Source organism: Mercenaria mercenaria, chromosome 5, assembly GCF_021730395.1.
Source record: "Mercenaria mercenaria strain notata chromosome 5, MADL_Memer_1, whole genome shotgun sequence".
NCBI classification, from domain to species: Eukaryota; Metazoa; Mollusca; class Bivalvia; order Venerida; family Veneridae; genus Mercenaria; species Mercenaria mercenaria.
In genome coordinates, this window is record NC_069365.1 from 2,040,373 (window position 1) to 2,064,040 (window position 23,668).

General features: G+C 34.7%; 1 protein-coding gene across 3 annotated transcripts in view; it reads left to right on the plus strand.

Annotated features, from left to right (window-relative positions):
- The first annotated feature begins 2,490 nt into the window (after nucleotides 1-2,490).
- The window catches only part of LOC123556231 (protein FRG1-like), a 28,293-nt gene continuing 7,115 nt past the window's right edge, over nucleotides 2,491-23,668 (plus strand). Inside the window, exons 1-4 of one of the 3 annotated variants that reach the window (XM_045346823.2) lie at nucleotides 2,491-2,648; nucleotides 6,973-7,064; nucleotides 7,703-7,825; nucleotides 18,469-18,635. In XM_045346823.2, the coding sequence (XP_045202758.2) occupies nucleotides 2,584-2,648; nucleotides 6,973-7,064; nucleotides 7,703-7,825; nucleotides 18,469-18,635 (447 nt within the window). In that variant the 5' untranslated portion in view covers nucleotides 2,491-2,583. Of the gene's footprint in view, nucleotides 2,649-6,972; nucleotides 7,065-7,295; nucleotides 7,321-7,348; nucleotides 7,385-7,702; nucleotides 7,826-18,468; nucleotides 18,636-23,668 lie in introns of those variants that run through there. The other 2 variants (XM_053542499.1, XM_053542498.1) reach the window with 2 other exon arrangements.

A 23,668-nucleotide genomic window follows, 5' to 3' on the forward strand; every position in this document is an offset into this window, starting at 1 on the left:
CGACGCGATTTGCGTAAGGAGTTTCAATACAATGTAATATCGGGTGAAGATCAACTTTTACTATTATTAAAACAAGTTATGAAGAATGCAACTTGTTTTTGGAAAATCCCGCTCATTACACTTTCTTTACCGTAAAGTTGAAAAAAAAAATTGTAAGGTTAAAACTTTTCTGAGATGCTTTATGGATTTGGCCACACATGGGCAGTTTATCAAACCAATTATAGCTGAAGAATTACACTCAGATCTTTCGTAAAAAACTGCAAACTATCGTACAATTACTCGGTATATACAAAAGAAGAGCAACAGTTTTATTTGCATAATTACAATAGGTTTCGTTCTACCAATGAAAAACTCACAAAACGTAAGGTCTCAGAATGCGACAGCATTAAAGTTGCTCAATATAGATCCAAGTACAGTTCACTTCCGGTGTGGTCACGTAACCATAGTAAAGTAAGCAGTGTTAGAGTAAATCGTCTGCAGTGCATTGTGATATTGATAAATTTACAACAACAAAAAATCTTAATGAAGAAATTTTTGAGATTTGAAGAAACAACATCCGTTCAAAGTTTTATTTGCTTTTTCGAGACTTATTTGTAAATTATGATTAGCGGACTCAAACGATTCTTCAGTTGTTATGTATCAAAATGCCGACACTAGCAAACTGACTGAAAAGGCATTTCGTATACAATAATATATCAAATCAACCTAAATAAATTGCAAAGTTTTGCAAGATATGTCTAACCATTGAAGTTTAATTTTGAAGTATCTAAATTCATAATCTGAAAGTGTAGAGCATTGGTAAATATCCAAACGAACCTTAACAAGTTTTTACTTGGTCTTTTTTCACGAAACAGTGTGAATCGTTCTGTGTATTGAGTGCAGTTAAATGGTAATTTTGTTCCCATTAAAAGATTTCTTTTTCGCGTCGAGTTTTGGTTCACCAACTAATGTGAAATACACTCGATGACTGCTTCCTGGAAAGTAACCAGTACTCGCACAGAAAGAAGGGACTGTTGTAGTCACGGTCAAAATCCGCTGACAGGATTCGACCTCCGGTTTACGAGACATCTGTACAAAAATGTAAAAGGGTAAAATTTGTATCTCGATTCTACTCTATATAGTTTTGAACTAATTTGAATATAACTTAAGTTAGTCAGTTTATTCAGAGATTACTTGCAAACTTAAAAAAAAAATATGTTAAAACATTATAGCAACCTGCCGAATATGAAATCGATTACCGAAAGTGCAAAGGCTATGCCACAAACTGCAATGCACCACAATATATTCAATTTGTGACTTTCATCGTACGTCAGTTCAGTCGACTAAGTTCAAGAGATACTCAGAATACTGCGTGAACAATTTGTTTCTATATATTTATACAGGAATATTTTAAAAATATGGGGTACCGTGTGTAAAACTTTCAATATTCAACGCTGTATTCTTCGTGCGTAATCGGTATCCCGACCTATCCTATTTTTTTTTACATGACCCTAAATGTTTTATGGTCTTTGAGATTTTTCAAAAACTTTTTAATAACAAGTTTTAAAAAAACTGCTCATTCTATTCTTTAAAAATTGTCAGTGATATTAGAAATTATTCGTATTCATTTTTTGACATAAAAATAATTTCCATTAAGTCTCATTGAACAAAAAGTATAAAAAAATCCTGCCTTTTTACTACCTATTTTTTTAGGCATGTTACCGGACACAAAGAATTATTTAGGCTTGGGAATGCACAGGTGAAATAAAAACTCTTGAGCCCGAGAGGAATTCCTTTCTTCGAAATATAATAACTGTTGGACAAAACGTGATTATAAAATAGTATATAATGATAACGATACAAAATATCGGGAACTAATTAGAAGGCTCGTCAAAACAACGCTATGTATAACGACTTCCTGTGTACAAGTTTACAAATTATATTAAGACGTTTTTGCAACCAGAAAGAACACGCAGTTTTAACCCATTCATCAAAGAAGTTCCTCGCGGGCATCATAAAGTTCAGTGTTTTTTTTTTACTAAATTCTAAATATGTAAGTTGATATTGACACGATATCATTCGTAATTATATTAGCCTTCCGTCCGTAAGTTTCCGGTGGTTTCCGTACAATCAGAATCGGCTATTTCCGTGGTTTGGGCCGGGCCGGGCCGGTCCGGGTTTTATTAATAACCTAAAAGGTTACAATTTTACTATTAAAATATTTGTGCTAAACGACTTTTGTCTAACGCGACCAGCGACCGCTGATTTTCGGCAAAATTGACTGTTCTTTTTTTGGTTAAGCGACCGCTAAAATTTAACTATGTCCATATTCTTGTGGAGTTTCTAGTTATTCTAAGGTGACTTTGGTCGACATTTCAAGTAACATTGTCTATATTTTTTTCTTTATGTGCTTACCATTTCTTTAGTTTATCGAAATCAATATTTTTCTTTCGACAAAATATCCCAAATACACTAAAGTCGCATTATCGGGAATGTAAGTGACGACAACAATGCATAGAGAGAATCGTTCGCTGTTTTAAGTGAACCCGAAAAAAAACAAAACAACAAGCAACTCCGACTAAATTTCACCAAAACAAGTAAATAATGGCAGATTCATATTCATTCGTAAAGGGAGGCAAGCTGAAACTGAAAGGGAGCAAGCACAAAAAGTATGAAATATTGCAATATTAGATTTAAATCGAACGTAATTGTTGAATAGTACATGTACGTAATATCGGACGGTTTTGGATTCGGCTAATGGGCTATTCCAGATAATATCTGAACCCCCTCTATGGAAGGCACTTTTTTTTGTCCAAGGGGGGTATTTGGGGGTTGAAATGCCTTCCATAGGGGGGGGGTGCGGATATTTTCTGGAATAGCCCAATGTGATTTAATTAGTCATACAAAACAAACCAACCGTCAAAATCGTGGAAAATGGTCATACACCCTGCGTTTTCAATAAGAATGTGCCTACAAGTACAGATCCGTACATCTGGAATCAGATTCTAGAGGTATGCATCCATAAAACCTTACTTGTTCAGTCACTGAAGCTGCCACTCATTGATGTAGGTCCGAGCCTCACTCGAGGCACTGAATTCTTCATGTTAGGAAACTATTCAGCTGGCTTACAGAATGTCAGTGGTTCTACCCAGGTGTCTAGTCCAGCTAATTTGACTCGATCCTAGGAAATATTGAGATAATTTATTCAGATGGGCAATATCCCCACACGCTTAAAACACTCGAAATACCAAAATAGTGGAAGAAATTTCTTATGAAATTTTCATTGCTGCTGACGCTTGACATGCTATAGGTTTAAATGCCGATTATTTCACGAATTGGCCATAAATTGAAATAACACTTACATGTATCGCAAGGGGATTCAATTTCTCATTGATTTATGTAAAAATTACCAAATAATATCCAAAATTACGAATTTTCTGGTGATTTAGACCTATGTATGTACTGTACATGATTAACATTTACGTGTCTACACGCAAGTGATAAAACCAATAACTTTACATGGTTGTGTACTGTGATTTATCCTCCATTATTTGGTCCTTCAAAGTTTTGACGTTTAGATTGCCCATCACAAATATAAAACAATTTGAACATCGAATTATTTTGACTACCCAGGTGTCCACCTGTGATGAAATAATGCCCAGAGAGGCACCTTGAGTCTTCCTTTACCGTCAAAGCTGGATAGTCGCCATATTTGACCTATAATTCAGGGATCATCCTACAAAGCGATGTGAGCGATATCGTCACTGTAAAGTTGGCCACTTTGCCTAATTATCGCCTCCAGGCAAATTGGAATCGCCTAGTTTTTCAGAGTGTTTTAATCTGTTTACTTTAAGTTGTGAAAGTTAATGCATATTCTAGATTTAACTACCGATAAATCCATTGTCAACCCCGCCTACTTGCCTGTCAAACTTCAGCCAATCATAGTGTTAATATCCCACTTAAGTATTAATGTAAGCCGCTGTCATTTTGAAAATTTTCAAATCGGCGTGTAAAAAGCTGATAAACTTAACGCGTGCATGATCTTATGCATCAATTGTATATTATTTCTTGATTTTATTAAAAAGTACTTCACAAATTATTTCAAATACGGCCAATTTCTGTAAATGAATTGCCCGGGCGCTGTGGATAAAAAAATCGATTCCACGGATGTCTGATCTGCCATACAAAATACTGTAAAAAGATCGTCAATATCTTAAAGTTTTGTATTATTTTCGAAAAGATTAATAAATAAATCAGTTAAATGTATAAATCTAAACAAGTTGATGCAAGAATCGAGCATTATTAAAGTATGAGAATCGAAACATGAATGAAAATTTTCACAGCATTTCATTCGTGCACCTGATAAATTTACGAGTTTCTGACGTGTAAATTTCAGATAAAAACTTAAAGGCGACTTTTTTATAGCTAAGTTTGTACTTTATTTAGAAATTCATGATAATAATAATACAAAATTCAATTTCCTTAAATAATTACTGTTTAAAAGTTATAGCAAGACACATAGATATTGGATATATAGGCAGGAAACTGAATACCGAAACTTGTCCTTAAATTCTTCGATTTCTCCCTAAATTCTGTGGAGGAAGAAGTCACTTCTCCCTAAAATTTTGACCAAGGATGATCCCTGTAATTACATTGTATGTCACTGCAATGTTAAACCCAACAAAACATACAAACCTTACTTTGTCAATACATCAGGAGTTCTAACTGACTAATCAGAGAGCTTTACATTCAAGTACCTGCCAGTTTCTATCTGGGTAAAACAAAGTATTTTTGCAGTGAAAATAGTGACTTTAGAAATAAATATCACACTATTTCAGAAGTCATATTAGATTTTTAACACTATGTGCCCAAGACGATGCTACAAACTACAAAACTGAAGTTTAATTGATATATTATACAGATTTAATACCTTGATTTTATTTTAAAGTTTGAAATTTTACACAAGGAGTCTGTGCTACATTCTTAGTAAAATGTAATTATTACCCAAGTAAAAATAGTATCATTCCATTTCGCAATGAACTCGTTGCTGGAATATTCTAGTAGAAACATCAAGTGAGTTGAATATCATGCATAATTTTAAAAAACAGACAGTAAATCTTTGGAAATGTTGTGAACAGGTGCAAGAGGATATCTACCATTCAAATAAGGGGCAATTTCATGCTGTAATGTCAGCATGAATTAATTATCAGACATATAATCAAATACAAATACATCGTATATATTCCAGAATCTGGATGACAGGGTAAATACTGGTGGGAATTCCTGTCCCTTGGAAATACAAGCCAACGCTGGATCAAACCACGTCACTAAAGGTTTAAACCAACAGCAAGGCCTATATTAAACACAACATTTCTTTCCCTTTACTCAGCTCAGAAGAATGACCAACTATGTTTACCCAATGAGTCTGTCAAATACTTCTGACACTATCAAAGTTACCTGGGGGAGAAAATACCAAGGTCCCTACCAGGGATCAAACTCTGGTCCTCGTGATCCATAGGCAGACACTCTTACCACGTTGCTAAAAGGTTAATCAACAGCAAGGCTGTTGGAAGTGGCCTTTAAACCTACTGTCACCACATAAATAACCAAGGAACACCAAATAAATTACATGGAATCAATTAAGTACAAGTAGATTAGACAAAATTATGTGTGACAAACCTTTTTTCAGTCTAATGAATAAAAGATATTTAGGGCATTATTTCACACTTTTGTTTTCTTTATGTTGGTTGAAGATTTCCCAAACAGTTACTTATGCCAAGTAATTGAGTATTACTAAAGCTGTTCCATGCCGCTTCATTTATTGATAGGAAATGGCTTTATTTTCTTAGTATTAAACCCTTTGATAATGAAATATATTTGAAATATACAGGAAAAAAAAACAAAAATGCACACAGATTGAAAAGGCAAATGCACCCATTTATGTTTTAATTTTTAATTTGCAACAGATTTGAAAACTTAAATCCACTGTCATGTTTAAGAGGTAAAGATGTGTACCATTTGATGCTTCAGGTCCTGCAGGTAGGGATCTCTACCCATAGACACTCCTTTCCAGTAAGGCGATTTGCCAGAATTGACAGTGACTTTGTGTTATCTACTACCTTTCCACTTCTCCTGTAGAGATGACCACTTCCATGCTACATCATTTTCGTCTTCTGTTGCTTAACCTATGTATTCATAAAACAGGCTGGAGCTGAAGCTCAGGGAAGCAGCCATTGAGACAAAACATTCCATATTCTGTTCATATAATTCCTGTAGATGGAGAGTATATATTGGTATTACAGCCTGTCACTCTTTAGAAATAACATATCAGGTCCATCACCAGACAGTGGCCTGAAATCCCAGGTTTCAACATCATTTCATGAATTTAATTTTTTTATTTAGACAGACTGATATTTAAAACAAAATAATGATTAATGTAATAATATATCTGTTTGCATGGAAGCATGTGATCCTCCGGATGAAATGTCACTGATAAACCATTTCTCCGATACTGTACAATCTCTCACTATTGTATGTGTCTGTTTTACTTGACTTTTCTGTAAGTTTATGAAGCATTTCTTTATCACAGTAATTTACAATTGTTTATATCATCGTGAGCATGGAAACATATTATAGTCCAGAAACTTGGCTTGAATGCATCTCACTCCTTTGAAAGAAGTTGGCTTGCAACGTTTAAAACCTCTCAACAACTTGGAATTCTTTCTTTGAGGAAGCCGTTAACATGGCTTCAAATAGCTGGTGGTACTACCCAGATGCCAGTAGTGTCAGAAATAATAAGGGGCACCAGGGGTCTTTGTCTGTCATCAAAAGCTGAATAGTACCCCAGTTGTGTCAATGTGACACAAAGGCCAACAAAAAAAATGACAGAGGTGGAGAAGTCATAGGTTATTGCTGGAAAAGAAAACTAGCTTTATAATTGTAGTTGTAACAATTGTTGCTCTTCCATGATTAAACATTCTTTTTATTGAACAGGCATAAGAAGAGTAAAAAGAGGAAGTATGAAGATGGGGAGGAGGTGCCCTCTGGATCATCAGATGTTGATATGTCAGACATTGCACAGCATGGTAAGTTGATATGTCAGATATTGCACAGCATGGTAAGTTGTTATGTCAGACATTGCACAGCATGGTAAGTTGATATGTCAGACATTGCACAGCATGGTAAGTTGTTATGTCAGACATTGCACAGCATGGTAAATTGTTATGTCAGACATTGCACAGCATGGTAAGTTGATATTTCAGAAATTGCACAGCATGGTAAGTTGTTATGTCAGACATTGCACAGCATGGTAAGTTGATATGTCAGACATTGCACAGCATGGTAAGTTGATATGTCAGATATTGCACAGCATGGTAAGTTGATATGTCAGATATTGCACAGCATGGTAAGTTGATATGTCAGATATTGCACAGCATTGTATGTTGATTTGTCAGATATTGCACAGCATTGTATGTTGATTTGTCAGATATTGCACAATTTGTTAGTACCATCTCTCAGTTAAATCTCTTTAAGTTACGTAAAAAAATGAAGAAAATATTTAACTATTTCTACATTGTGGTACAAAATGAATATATGAGTTTATTATCATATGATATGTCAGAATTTGGTCAAATGATTTGTTTAACTTTAAAATACATTGTTAACAGATTACAATAACAAATAAAACTCAACATGAAATTCCTTGAGATTTTGTTAATTTCAGGTGGCTGGTGGGTTGTATCAAAGTTAGGTCAGATTACTGGTAACATATGTATAGAATTGGAAGACAAACGGTACATGTTTGCTCAAGATAATGGCAGATTTGTTCTCGGACCTCCTAGAGAAGGTATGTGTTTATTTCTTCACAGTATGAACAGTATTGAATAAAGTAATTTACACATGGTTTTATGTAAAATGTTCACTAATATCAGAAAATTGAAAAAAAAAATGTTGATTGGATATTTAGTGTTTGTACAAGCCTATGTAGAACATTGCTTTAGATTGTCTTTTGAAAAATTTCTCACACATTTTATGCCTTTCCAGTCATTGTTCTTGTACGGGTCTCCCTATTTTGCAGACATTTTAGCAGATTGCAGATTGCAGTCTGCAATTTTTTCCCTAAACTGCAGACTTTTTTGCAGACTGCAGTCTGCAAGCAGATAAGATTATACAGGGCAAATAATGTTAATTTCCTAAACTGCAGACTATTTTGCAGACTCTGATTGCAGACTAGTGTAATTATATAAGAGATACCCCATGTTGGGCATTTTTTAATAGGCTCATTATCTTATTTACCACCTAGTGTGTTCTTCCCGACTAAATAAATGCTGAGTAAAACATGATTTTTTTAATCAGTTTCATATATACATGTATAATTATATACGCGTCATAATCCAAGTTTTCTAGAGTTAAAGAAAAATGAAAATGAAAAATAAATAGCAATATTAAACATAATAAGTTTCTATAGATTGTCATTAACTTTCATATGTAGATTGGATTGATCTATTTTATATAAATCAAATTATTTGCTCTAGACATAACCTAGCAAAAAAAAAATTGTTACTGTCTTTTTATCCCGGGCAGATATATTTAAAGTCAGTCAAACAGTTTCAGTTAAATAAAAAACAAACAATTAATATGATGTAATAGGAAATAATAACAAGAGTGCCAGACTGTCACAAAATATGCCCGTCATCGAACTTGACCTAATTCAAGACTGCCTGGGGCGATTTGTGTGGTTAATATTGAACTTGGCCAAAATATTATGCCCACAAACATCGTCGGCAAGTTTGGTGAAGATCAGATGAAACTGTTCGACTTAAGAGAGCAGACAAGGCTAAATTAGCATTTTTTCGAGTAATTCAAGGGCCATAATCCAAGAGTGCCTGGGGTTTGATGTGTAAATTCTCAATCCAATAAAAGCAATTGTTACTGAGATATGAGCTTGCATGCAAAACTTTAAAACATTACTTAGGTGTGATGCAGACGCTGCCGCCCTGAATATCTCCGATTATTCTTCAAATAGTCAGGCTAGGAAGTGGCATCACTTATATTCAGACAATATATGCATTCTGTGTCTTTCAGCACCAGCGTCATAAAAATCTTTAATTTTAACTCATAAGTCAGACTTCGAAATATGATTATTGATTTCATAATAATTCAGCTTTAAAATATATATAGCCTTTGCAATTGATAGTATCTTATAAATCTGTCTTACAATGGTCTTGCAGTTACGGTTGTTGTTTAAAATTAATTTATATGCAAGAATAAGACTTTAATACAGTTAATATAAATATACACATGTATATACATATACAATTAATACAGTAATAGGGATGTAAATGGTATATACTTACGGTATATACTTACTGTTCACATCTACTTATCAGATGATTTATTGGCTTTAGCAATTATTGAGTAATTAATTGTGGCTAATTGATATTTGGTGCTAACTGAGTAATTAATTGAGGCTAACTGATATGATAATTAATATCATGGTGTGAGACTGTGCAAATTACAGGATTCTTTTTTTACGTAAATACATTAAAAAAATCAAATTTACAAAATAAGTTTTAAATACAAATGTATATGAGAAAGTAGCTAAATGATCGATTCCTCTTGGAAAGAAACAATAGAAAAATTAAAAATCAAGTTCTTTCTCTAAATTTAAATGCAAAAAAGAATTTGCATAAATCCTATGATTTTCAGCTTGACATTAATGTATCAAATTTTCTTATAGTTGGCCATCTAGGATAATGAGGTTTAAAACGTTTTCATCCTAGGTCATAATACTTTGGATAAATTAGTGAAAATTGAAATTCATTTTCTAGGAAATTTATTCTATACCTTTAACATATTCTTTTTTCCTGTGCAAATTTATGGATCACAGGGTCATAAGCTTGATTTCCTGGAGAGGCATATGTTCTCCGTGACGATTTGATAAAAGACATTGTGTCTGAACTTACTTGTCCTCCACCTCTGATTCATGTGGGGAAGTTGGCAGTTCCCTTAGAGAAGAAAAAGGCCTGCTGCGTACTCTTGCTGTGTACATACAGCGTATATGATGCGTACATGATGTGTACTGAAATCAAGGGCTTTAAATAGTACACAGGATATACACCCCACATACACCAATAGTACGTTTGTAGTACACTTTTGACATGCAAATGAGCTCTGCCGCGTACTACTTGCTGCGTACATGCTGTGGACTACATAGTACACAGGATGTACGCTGGAGGAATTTAGTATGCGGGAAATAGTACGCAGCATGTACGCGGCACATACACTTTTCACATGCAAATGAGCCTGCGGTGTACTACCCCTGCGGCGTACATGCTGTGTACTCTTGCGGCGTACATGCTGTGTACTCCTGGCCCGAGTCCTGCGGCGTACATGCTGTGTACTCCTGCTGCATACATGCTGTGTACTCTTGTGGCGAAACTGCTGTGATAATGTAAATTCCTTACCCTACCAACTTTCGTATGCAAATGCTGATCATTTGGACAGAAAAAAACAGAAAAAAGATAAGTGACATGCATCAATAAGTATTTACCCTTACCAAAATAATGTAGATTGATGTTATCAAATAAATTAGTATGCTTTTCTTCATCCACTTTTCAATGAAATAAATCAATTTTTGTAGCATGTAATTTGGTAAACATTTGAAGAAAATGGCATAACTGCATCAAGGGGAAACAACTTTAATGCAACTAAATATAAGTGTTATGATTTATTATAGACGATGTGTGCGTAGTATGTATTTATTTTGATTAAAATCCATCTGAGAACAATCTAGGACTGGAATTATATAAGCATTTATACACTTATACGTCCGTAAAAAGTAGCGCACCAAAAAATTTTGGATTTATTTTTTTCCAATGGGGCGAGCGCAATTAGCCAAAAACGTTCTGAAAATATACGAGCGGCAAATCCGATGAACAACTTTTTAATTTGGTGAGGCTTAATGAGTTAACATAATGAGCATTAAAGCCTTTATAAAACATGATAGAATGGTGTTTTGCTTAAGAGTATTCAAATAACAGTGAGAGCTATTAATTCTTCTCATTCGGGCGCTGTTGAGGCATTATCTTGGTAATTATTTCATGTATTACAAAATGTAATGCAACGAAGTTCAAATAAGGCTTTTCAATTATCCAAGTTAGAAAGCTCCAGGATTAATTCAAAATGAAAAAGAATATATTTTTACACTGCATGCAAGGTGCAGCTCAGAAATCACTAAGATGTAAGCTTCACAAATGAACATTGCAAATAGTTTGGCAAATTTTCATTGTTCAGAATACCGGTAATCTGAACTATTCTATGCTATTAAGATAAAAGTTACTCGGAAATCAAGTTCTTGCTTCCAAAAAAAAAAAAAAAAAAAAAATGTACAAATCCTTCCTGCATGAAGTGTACTTCAGACTTTTACCTAAAAAAATTCAAAGTATAAACACCAAATGAAAATGAACAAGTCCCTCCCGCGTATATGAAGTTTACTTCAGACTTTAACTTATAAAAAAAAACTAAGTATAAATGCCAAAAGAAATTGTACAAGTCTTTCCCGCGTATATGAAGTGTACTGCACAAATTTCAAAGTATCTGCGGTGTACATGCAGTGTACTATTTTCTTGTACAAGTCCCTCCTGCGTACATGCAGTGTACTCCTTAAATTTTCAGAGTCTGTGCTGTATACTTGAAGTGTACTAGTGACTTCCTGCGTACATGCTGTGTACTCGTCGAAATAGTACGCGGCATGTACGCAGCATGTGGTGTATGTAAAATGTACTCGTCTGGCGTACTACTGTGTTCGCGGCATATACACAGCAAATACGCATCATGTACGCGACAGAGGCTTGCTTCTGTAAGGGTTACTAACAGAGGTTTGTATAGGTTAAAAATGAGATGTCTTGATCACGAGAATCAGAAAATCCATTGAATTACGCATTTTTTTTATCTGGGGTAGTAGTGTAATGTAATTCAGCGCAAAGAGTAATGGGGTGTCGATTTTGTCGCATTCTCATTTATTGAATATAATCTAAACATCAAAATCTAACACAGAAATTATTTTGCTGAAGTAACAGAGTTTTAAAGGCTGTTTTGATTTAATTCTACTAGGTAAAATAAAATAGTACAGTTTATTCTAAAAAGAGGAGATACATGAAAAAATACTCAGTTGCGCTATCTTGTGATTTGGGGGTAGGGGTAGCATAACGTAATTTTACGCGAAAATGAATTCGGTGACCCCATAATTTTATTCCTTCATTCGACAGAAAATAAAGTTTTCATCATCATGTTAGTCTATCATTTGGGTTTTACATGAGACAAGATAAACGCAAACTTTTTTTCAAAACTAAACGTCATATTTGTCGCTCTGACGTCAATTTAACGTAAGTATCGACCTCAACATTAAAATGATCTCCACAAATTATTCACCATTTTTAAGACATCTTTAAATGAAAATATTATGAGTAACAAGCAAATCGATACTTGCTGACTGAACAGAACGATTTACAAAAACAGTCTGACGGATGCGAAATCATGGTTCATCAAAAATGGACGTCAATGGTCGAGTTTGAAGGTTTGCAGAGAAAAATGTTACAGAAAAATCAAAAATGTAAAACACGCATTTTATGAGGAATCTGCTGAATCTTATATTAAACAAAATTTCAAAACGGAACCCAAGAACTTCAAATTAGGCGCATTCCACCTTAATATAAAAACACTGCCTTACAATTCCCAAAGAAAGAATATTACAGAAAAAGAAAAGTAAAAAAGGAATTGTATATGTATATTACTATGACCTTTTATTTACAAATATGTAATAATTCACAGCGATGTAAGCGACCTTATGAATTGTTTCCTGATTATTATCTGAAATTTTCTTAAACAGATATACACATAAATATGTGGAACATGTTTGATCATATACTATTTTAGATTTTTTAAAAATATTGCTTCTGTTTCAGAACTTTCTGAAGATCTGACAATGTTGTTGGGGTGACATATTGGAGTCTGAAAAAATAAGATTAGTCATATTATGGGTGAATTATTTAAGTACTGGGAGCTGTTTTGAGATGGGGACACTGGTACAAAAGATTGCATTGTCAAAGTAGCCATCTGTTTTCAGACATTTTCAGACAGTAGTGCCTTTAAATTATAAATATTGTTTCAGTAATAATTCAGAAGATTTCAGTGTCTGAATTATTCTGAACTACTATCTAAAATGTTGTGATATCATTTAGAAGTAATCAGAACATTTTCAAACACTTTTTCAAAACAGTGAAATGTTCAAATGTTATTCTTATTCTGAAATAGTTAGAATGTATTTTGACACTTCAGAATACAGACCTGTTCAAATGTAGTTCAGGATTAATCCGAACTTATTCAGACGAGTTTTAGAACACAGACATGATTCATACTCGGTCATTATTCAGACAATAAATTTCTGTTCCAGTATAAAAAAAGAGCTAGAGCTGTTCCACTTGCCGTACTGAGTCATCTAATGATGCAAGAGACCTGAAGTTTGTAAGCATTCCGCACAGTACTTTCTCAGAAACCAGCTTATATGCTAAACTTTAACCAAATTGTTTAAGCATTTTTGTTAAAAGAGATAAAATTTTGATTAAATAAAAGCTGAGTTACGTAACTTACTGTGTGAAGTTACCTTATGATGCCAAAATGTGTGTGAACATTGGAAGCATTTGTCAAACAGTTACAGACACTGTAAAAATAATGAACAATGTGACAACAACTACTGGCAGTAACTTTAACTTTTGTTGTTCTTGTAACTATGTTCATACATTATCCCAGTTGTAGGTTTATAAAATAATAAGTCAGAATCCAATACACATTTTTCCATAAATAAAATTCACTTAAAGTCATTTTCAATTTTTTAGAAACTAGAATATTTTATAAAACTGTTTTATGCCTAAGATTCAAAGGCAGGGGAGTCATAATGTGTTTAAAATGTCAGTCGGTTCATCCATTTGTCCTTCCTCCAGTCAGTCCATCTAGCACAATTTCTTGTGTAGAAGTTAGTATTCAGTTAAAATAAAACTTTGTATACATCGTCAGCATGAAGTGGTCACAAACATATTATCAGGACTTTCATTTGGAGTAGAAGACCTTATAAGGAGGACAAAGAAAAGCTACAACTTCATCAGAACATTGAGAACATTGTGTACTCAATTCCTCCTACAGTTTCCATCTACATAAGATGAAACTTTGTATATCACCAAAATGAAGAGGACACCTGCATGTTGTTGGGACGTTTATTTTTGTTTAAACAAGAGCTGTCCGTAAGACAGCCAAGCTCGACTATTCGAAATATTGTCCCAGAAGCAGGAAAATATTACCCAAAAAAGGTTAAATATCAAAAGAGTTTTAAGTTCAAAAGGGGACATAATTTGACCAAAATGCATATCAGAGTTATGGGACTTGGTGCTATCAACTAGTTTTATAACCCCGAAGGCACATGTGAAGTTTCAATTCAATATCTGCATTAGTTTTGGAGATATTAACTTGCATGTAAAACTTTAATCAGAATTTTCTAAGTCTAAAAGGGGCATAATTTGCCCAAAATACATGTCAGAGTTATGGGACTTGACCCAGTGAGGTTGTAATTGATCAAGAAAAAGAAAAAATAAGTTTCAAATCTATATGCCTTTTAGTAATAGCTGTATGTACTTGCACGCAAAACTTTAACCAGAATTTTCTAAGTCCAAAAGAGGGCATAATTTGGCCAAAATGAAGGTCTGAGTTATGGGACTTGCTGCTATCAACTAGTTTTATAACCCCGAAGACACATGTGAAGTTTCAATTCAATATCTGCATTAGTTTTGGAGATAGTAACTTGCATGTAAAACTTTAACCAGAATTTTCTAAGTCCAAAAGCGGGCATAATTTGCTCAAAATACATGTCAGAGTTATGGAACTTGACCCAGTGAGGTTGGTAATTGACCTAGAAAAAGAAAAAATAAGTTTAAAAGCTATATACATTTAAATAATAGCTGTATGCACTTGCATGCAAAAACTTAACCAAGGTGTGACGCCGACACCGGGTGAGTAGAATAGCTAGACTATTCTTCGAACAGTCAAGCTAAAAATCAACACGAAATGTGCAGATGTCTTTAATCATTGGCATATATTTCAAAAACAAGCACACGGGCCTGTACATTTTATTTTGCCATATTATAGACCATATGTTTATTTACGACTATGAGAAGTTTCATTAAAATCTACATTGAAAATATTATTAAAATTGTGACTTCCTCATAGACGCACATTATGAAAATGAATGCAAGGTCCAAATCTTTCAAATCAGTCAAGCAAAACATAAAGCAAACAAACGTATCTTTTTCATTTGCCAAATTTTCTGAGTATATTCTGAAGCATTAAAATCTTCTCTATTGGAGAAAAAAAAATTGATCTGAATGTGAAGAACTACCTTAATATATAATGTCAGATGTTTTGAATTGCATTTTATTGGGAAAAAGGGGGAAAAGTGATTTTACAAAAACATTCTTTGTTTTTCTAATCACACCGGGAAATTGGTTTGTAACATTTCACTATGTAACAAAGATGATGTTGAAAATATATAGGATATGAAGAGACCGGGTACTTTTTTTACGAAAAAGAAAATGACTCAACACTTCCTGGGACATTTAACAGTATTAAACACTAAAACCGTACTTAAAAGTTGTGTTTGAAACATTTGCTTAGTGGCTGATTAATCTTTATTACACTTCAGCAGAGCTATAGCAGAACCCTATGGGGGATGGTACCATGTGGAGAAGTAATGAGTTTCTTATCTGCAGACTGCAGAAAAAGTCTGCAGTTTAGGGAAAAAATTGCAGACTGCAATCTGCAATCTGCTAAAATGTCTGCACTTTAGGGAGACCCTTCTTGTACTTCATAAAGATACTGTGCAAGTGCTTATACATCAGTAATTTTATGCAAAATACAAGAATGTAATAATTGTAAGAAGGACTTTATCACTTCACAGAAACCATCAGCAAGTCACTTTAAACTCTTATGGAACAATTATGTTGCCAGTTTGTCTAAAGCTACTTCTAATTGTCTGCATTCTAATTCTCATTACAAAGTGTTGCTTTGAAATTTTTTGTAAGTTTTGTTCAAGTTACATACTCTGTAGTAATATCTATGTTATAAACAGATAATTTTCTCTCATTCTGATAGGTGGATCATTGTGTTTGTTTGCTTATTATTTGCTGTCTGTATAATGCATAATGCCTGTTATATCACCTGTATATGACCCAAACCATGAGAAAACCATAGTGCATGTGCGACCAGCATGGATCCAGACCAGCCTGCGCATCCGCACAGTCTGGTCAGGATCCATGCTGTTCGCAAACAGTTTCTCTAATTGCAAAAGACTTTGAAAGCAAACAGCATGGATCCTGACCAGACTGCGTGGATGTGTAGGCTGGTCTGCACTATGATGGTTTTCTCATGTTGCGGCTCATATATTTCCTGTACAGCAGGTTATAAACTCAAGTAGAATGAGGATTGTATAATAGTTGGTTAAAAAGGTCATTCAGAGCTTATGTAATTGTTATACTATTATATGTGACTAAAGGTACAACTTACCTATCATAGGGTGTTTAGGTATATACATGTACATGCTCCATAACATGGTGTTTGTCTGAAGTAAAAATACTTCATTCTGATATAACAAGAATCAAGAAACTGTTGTAAATCTTACAAAAAAATCTATGAAATATTGTCATCCTCATAAGATCACTGAGTGAAATCTTCCTAAATCTTGTGACAAGAAAGTCAGATCTCATTCATCAATGAAGACACTTTCTTTTTGCAATACTTAAGAAGCATCTGTTCAATGTTTTATTGAATTTTTAGCTCACCTGAGCACAAAGTGCTCAAAGATGAGCTTTTGTGATCGCCCTGTGTCCGTCGTCGTCCGTCCATCGTTGTCAACAATTTGACTGTTAACACTCTAGAGGTAACAATTTTGGCCCAATCTTAATGAAACTTGGTCAGAATGTTACCCTCAATAAATTCTTGGATGAGTTTGATATTGGGTCTTCTGGGTTCGAAAACTAGGTCACCAGGTCAAATCAAAGGAAAAGCTTGTTAACACTCTAGAGGTCACAATTTTGGCCCAATCTTAATGAAACTTGATCAGAATGTTACCCTCAATAAAATCTTGGACAAGTTCCATATTGGGTCATCTGGGGTCAAAAACTAGGTCAGGTCAAATCAAAGGAAAAGCTTGTTAACACTCTAGAGGTCACAATTTTGGCCCAATCTTAATGAAACTTGGTCAGAATGTTACCCTCAATAAAATCTTGGACAAGTTCGATATTGGGTCATCTGGGGTCTAAAACTAGGTCACCAGGTCAAATCAAAGGAAAAGCTTGTTAACACTCTAGAGGTTCAATCAAAGGAAAAGCTTGTTAACACTCTAGAGGTCACAATTTTGGCCCAATCTTAATGAAATATGGTCAGAATGTTACACTCAGTTGAATCTTGTATGAGGTTGATATTGAGTCATCTGGGATCAAAAACTAGGTCACCAGGTCAAATCAAAGGAAAAGCTTGTTAACACTCTAGAGGTCACAATTTTGGCCCAATCTTAATGAAACTTGGTCAGAATGTTACCCTCAATAAAATCTTGGACAAGTTCGATATTGGGTCATCTGGGGTCAAAAACTAGGTCACCAGGTCAAATCAAAGGAAAAGCTTGTTAACACTCCTGAGGTCACAATTTGGGCCCAATTTTAATGAAACTTGGTCAGAATGTTACCCTCAATTAAATCTTGGTCGAGTTTGATATTGGGTCATCAGGGGTCATAAACTAGGCTACCAGGTCAAATCAAAGGAAAGCTTTTTAACACTGTAGAGGCAGCATTTATGACTGTATCTTCATGAAACTTGGTCAGAATGTTAATATTGATGATTTTAAGGTCAAGTTTGAATCTGGGTCATGTGGGTTCAAAAACTAGGTCACCAGGTCGAATCAAAGGAAAAACTTGTTAACACTTTAGAGGCCACATTTCTGACCATATCTTAATGAAACTTGGTCAGAATGTTAATCTTGATGATCTTTAGGTCAATAGGTCAGATGAGCGATACAGAGCCTTCATGGCCCTCTTGTTTGTTTTTATTGCCTCCCATTATTGCTCTTGCTGTAAAAGATCATGAACAGTGTTAAAAGTAGTGCGTTTCTAACCATACACATATGTATATCATCTGTTTGGACACACTTTGTCATCTGTTTTTTTTTTAACATAAAATTTAAAGCCTAATGGAACTTTAAAGGTGTATATCTTTTGCTTCTTATCCTTCCATTATAGTCCTTGGTTTTGATTACAAGATGTATCTTGTTTATTATTTCTTTACCCTACAGAAGAAAATATGGCTATATTATAGAACTCCAACAAAGCAGAATAGCATGTCTGTATTACAATGAAAATGTCCCTTATACCTTCTGATGTGTCTTTTTTATAGCTGGACCAGAGCCTGAAGAAATTCTGACAGCAGTTAAAGTAGATGAAACAAAAATAGCATTGAAATCTGGGTATGACCAGTACCTCAGTGTGGGAACCAGTAATCTTGTTATAGGAAGGTCTATGGCTATAGGTGCAAAGGAACAGTGGGAACCAGTGTTTCAAGAGGTATGTAGTATGCATTATGGCATGAAGGTAGTATTTCGCCGGATATGCTTCCGCTTTCCACTCGAATATAGTCCATATCAATATATAGTGTGACTCTCCCGCCTAGTAAAGGCCATTTTCATGCCAGATTTAAGCTTTATTGATACTTGATTGTAAAGCGGAATATCTGCGGATGATTTTAAGCTACGTTATATGGTTCAAAAGTTGAGACGAAGCTGTTTGATAAAAATGAAAGTAAAAGTAGGGATTTCCTGATGTCTGCCTATGCAATATTAGCGTTTTCATCACATGTCTTAGTCATGTGACCGTGGTTCCACTGCATTATGGTCAACCCCATATTTTTTTTGATATTTTTTGATTGCCTAAAGCCAAACCTTCAAGACAAGGGTAGTCTTGCAGGAAGTGAAAAACTAAAAATGCTGATAGAAAATTAAATATGTTATATATTGTTATTTTTACATAGAAAATAGTAGCGGAGGCATTTAATACTATCTAACCTAAGTATGATCAATACCACAGTGTGGGAACCAGCAATCTTGTTATTGGAAGGTCTGTGGCTATAGGTAGCACAGAACAGTGGGAACCAGTGTTTCAAGATGTTTAATGTAGTACAGTATCATAAATATAAACAGTACCACAGGATGTTCCATTATGGCTATAAGTAGTCACTAGAGGTATATAATACATGTAACATGTAAAATTTCAGAGTGGTTGAGAGACTTGATATATACCTACAGGGTTTCAGAAATCCCATGTCCGGAGCCCAGGGGCTACCAGAAAATTCTGTTGGGCTACTAAATTTTTTCAGAGCGTGCCCGGCGGGCTACCGTGAAACTCTGTATCGAGTAGCCTGGAAATCATTAATTTAGTCTTCAAATATAATTTTGATAGTTGTCTATAATCCCCTTGTTTATCAAGAGATACATGCCCGAAGCTTTAATTATCTTAACACCTACTGTCACAATCGGCAAACACTTAACCATTTAATCGTACCCGCAGGCAAATGTTTACAAAAACATGTGCAAGATTGATTTCAGACTGATCCAATAACATCAAAGTTGCTGATAGGTATTGTTTAAAACAATATGCAAACCAGTCTTAAAATTACGTCATTTTAGCGCCACCTGCCAAAGTGTACTTTCAGTTTCGCTGACCTCAATATTGATCGAGCGATCAGAATCGAAAGAACAGATATTTGATATTGAGGCAGTTTAGTGCTTACACTGATTGTTTATGCTTTTCAGTTTAAATACTTGCCTAACATGCAAAAATATCGACCATGATTTTGCAAAATATCGGAAAGTATACAGAATTTTGGACAAACATAAATTCGGATAAGTGGATACACAGTGTCAAGAAACTCAGAGACGTTATATAAGCGGTTCTAGTCTGTTTATTAAACCAGGCAAATGTTTAGAATCAGACAGGATCAACTTTAAATAATTTTGAGATAAATTACAATTCATACAGCTCTAAGTTAGTAAGTTCTAAGGAATTTGCAAGTTTATAAAAATTGATTTGCATTCCTTTTTAGCTCACCTGTCACAAAGTGACAAGGTGAGCTTTTGTGATCGCGCGGAGTCCGTCGTCCGTCCGTGCGTCCGTCCGTGCGTCCGTGCGTCCATAAACTTTTGCTTGTGACCAGTCTAGAGGTCACATTTTTCATGGGATCTTTATGAAAGTTGGTCAGAATGTTCATCTTGATGATATCTAGGTCAAGTTCGAAACTGGGTCACGTGCCTTCAAAAACTAGGTCAGTAGGTCTAAAAATAGAAAAACCTTGTGACCTCTCTAGAGGCCATATATATCACAAGATCTTCATGAAAATTGGTCAGAATGTTCACCTTGATAATATCTAGGTCAGGTTCGAAACTGGGTCACGTGGGGTCAAAAACTAGGTCAGTAGGTCTAAAAATAGAAAAACCTTGTGACCTCTCTAGAGGCCAAATTTTTCATGAGATCTTCATGAATATTGGTCAGAATGTTCACCTTGATGATATCTAGGTCAGGTTCGAAACTGGGTCACGTGGGGTCAAAAACTAGGTCATTAGGTCTAAAAATAGTAAAACCTTGTGACCTCTCTAGAGGCCATATTTTTCAATGGATCTTCATAAAAATTGTTCAGAATGTTCACCTCGATGATATCTAGGTCAAGTTCGAAACTGGGTCACGTGGGGTTAAAAACTAGGTCAGTAGATCTAAAAATAGAAAAACCTTGTCACCTCTCTAGAGGCCATATTTTTCATGAGATCTTCATGAATATTGGTCAGAATGTTCACCTTGATGATATCTAGGTCAAGTTTGAAACTGGGTCACGTGGGGTCAAAAACTAGGTCAGTAGATCTAAAAATAGAAAAACCTTGTGACCTCTCTAGAGGCCATATTTTTCATAAGATCTTCATGAATATTGGTCAGAATGTTCACCTTGATGATATCTAGGCCAAGTTTGAAACTGGGTCATGTGGGGTCAAAAACTAGGTCAGTAGGTCTAAAAATAGAAAAACCTTGTGACCTCTCTAGAGGCCATATTTCTCAATGGATCTTCATGAAAATTGGTCAGAATGTTCACCTTGATAATATCTAGGTCAAGTTCGAAACTGGGTCACTTGCGGTCAAAAACTAGGTCAGTAGGTCTAAAAATAGAAAAACCTTGTGACCTCTCTAGAGATCATATTTTTCAATGGATCTTCATGAAAATTGGTCAGAATGTTTACCTTGATGATATCTAGGTTAAGTTCGAAACTGGGTCACGTGGGGTTAAAAACTAGGTCAGTAGATCTAAAAATAGAAAAACCTTGTGACCTCTCTAGAGGCAATATTTTTCATGAGATCTTCATGAATGTTGGTCAGAATGTTCACCTTGATGATATCTAGGTCAGGTTCGAAACTGGGTCACGTGGGGTCAAAAACTAGGTCAGTAGATCTAAAAATAGAAAAACCTTGTGACCTCTCTAGAGGCCAAATTTTTCATGAGATCTTCATGAATGTTGGTCAGAATGTTCACCTTGATGATATCTAGGTCAGGTTCGAAACTGGGTCACGTGGGGTCAAAAACTAGGTCAGTAGGTCAAAAAATAGAAAAACCTTGTGACCTCTCTAGAGGCCATATTTCTCAATGGATCTTCATGAAAATTGTTGAGAATGTTCAGTTTGATGATATCTAGAACAGGTTCATAACTGGGTCATGTGCGGTCAAAAACTAGGTCAGTAGATTGAAAAATAGAAAAACCTTGTGACCTCTCTAGAGGCCATATTTTTTACAAGATCTTCATGAAAATTTGTGAGAATGTGCATCTTGATGATATCTAGGTCAAGTTTAAAAGTGGGTCATGTGCCTTCAAAAACTAGGTCATTAGGTCAAATAATAGAAAAACCTTGTGACCTCTCTAGAGGCCATATTTTTCAATGGATTTTCATGAAAATTGGTCAGAATTTTTTATCTTGATGATATCTAGGTCACGTGCTCAAAAACTAGGTCACTATGTCAAATAATAGAAATAACGACGTCATACTCAGTTCAACACTGAGTCATGTGGGGATAGGTGAGCAATTCAGGACCATCATGGTCCTCTTGTTTTTATTGCCATGTTGCAATAACTATCAGGAGAACTCCTGTTAATATTTCTCAGTTTAAAAACATGTAGTTTTATCTTTTAAAATGAGAAAAAGGAGTAATGATAATTGCTATTTAAGAGAACAAAATTTATAACAATGTGCGTATGGCTAAAATTATGAAATCTCTAATAATTTAATCATTCCATCCACTGTAGTATAGAAGCACATAGTAAATAAACCGAAATGGCTATTGCCAAATAAACTTAAATGTTTGGGCTACCAGATCAAAATTTTGGTAACCCAATGGGCTACCAATACATTTGCAGATTTCTGAAACCCTGATACCTATAAATATCTTATAAAAATGTCTTGTATTTTACAAATAGAATACAAACATTGTTTTTGCAACAGGCTATTCAGTTCTGTATTTTTGCCATTGCCTGGACTTGACTTATTTCATTATTAATCATGACCTGGTGAAGAAATAGTTCTTTGGTTCAGAAGAGCTTTTAATCATATTTGGCTAAAATTATAACCAACTAATTGGTGGAGGTACATGATAAAAGGGTAGCTTGATCTATTCTTCAGGATCTTATCAGGCCATGTAACATTTGTCACTTGTGTCCTGAGTGTGAACCAGGCCTTGCTGAATCCACATAATTCAAATACACATAATTCCAGATTAAGCTACCATTATAATAACACTATTTAGTGCTTTCAATAGATCTGTTTATCAGTTTTGATACATATATTGCATTGGTTATACAAATGAGTTTTTCAAAATCATTTGATCGATTTAAATTAAATTTAGCTGAAATGATTTACAGCTTGCTAGGTCTTGCATCACTACAGATGAAATTAAAGAAAAGTTCAAATGATTGTGTACACAGGACACTGAGAACCTTTTTATCATATTGAAAATCTATATGACAGTCTGGTTGTTTAGTCCTTAAATATTAATACGAAACAATCTGTCATTTATTTTTAGCTCACATGTCACAAAGCGACAATGTGAGCTTTTGTGATAGCGCAGCGTCCGCCGTCCGTGCATGCGTAAACTTTTGCTTGTGACCACTCTAGAGGTCACATTTTTCATGGGATCTTTATGAAAGTTGGTCAGAATGTTTATCTTGATGATATCTAGGTCAAGTTCGAAACTGGGTCAACTGCGATCAAAAACTAGGTCAGTAGGTCTAAAAATAGAAAAACCTTGTAACCTCTCTAGAAGCCGTACTTTTCAATGGATCTTCATGAAAGTTATTCAGAATGTTCACCTTGATGATATCTAGATCAGATTCGAAACTGGGTCACGTGCAATCAAAAACTAGGTCAGTAGGTCAAATAATAAAAAAACCTTGTGACCTCTCTAGAGACCATATTTTTCATGGGATCTGTATGAAAGTTGGTCAGAATGTTCATCTTGATGGTATCTAGGTCAAGTTCGAAACTGGGTCAACTGCGGTAAAAAACTAGGTCAG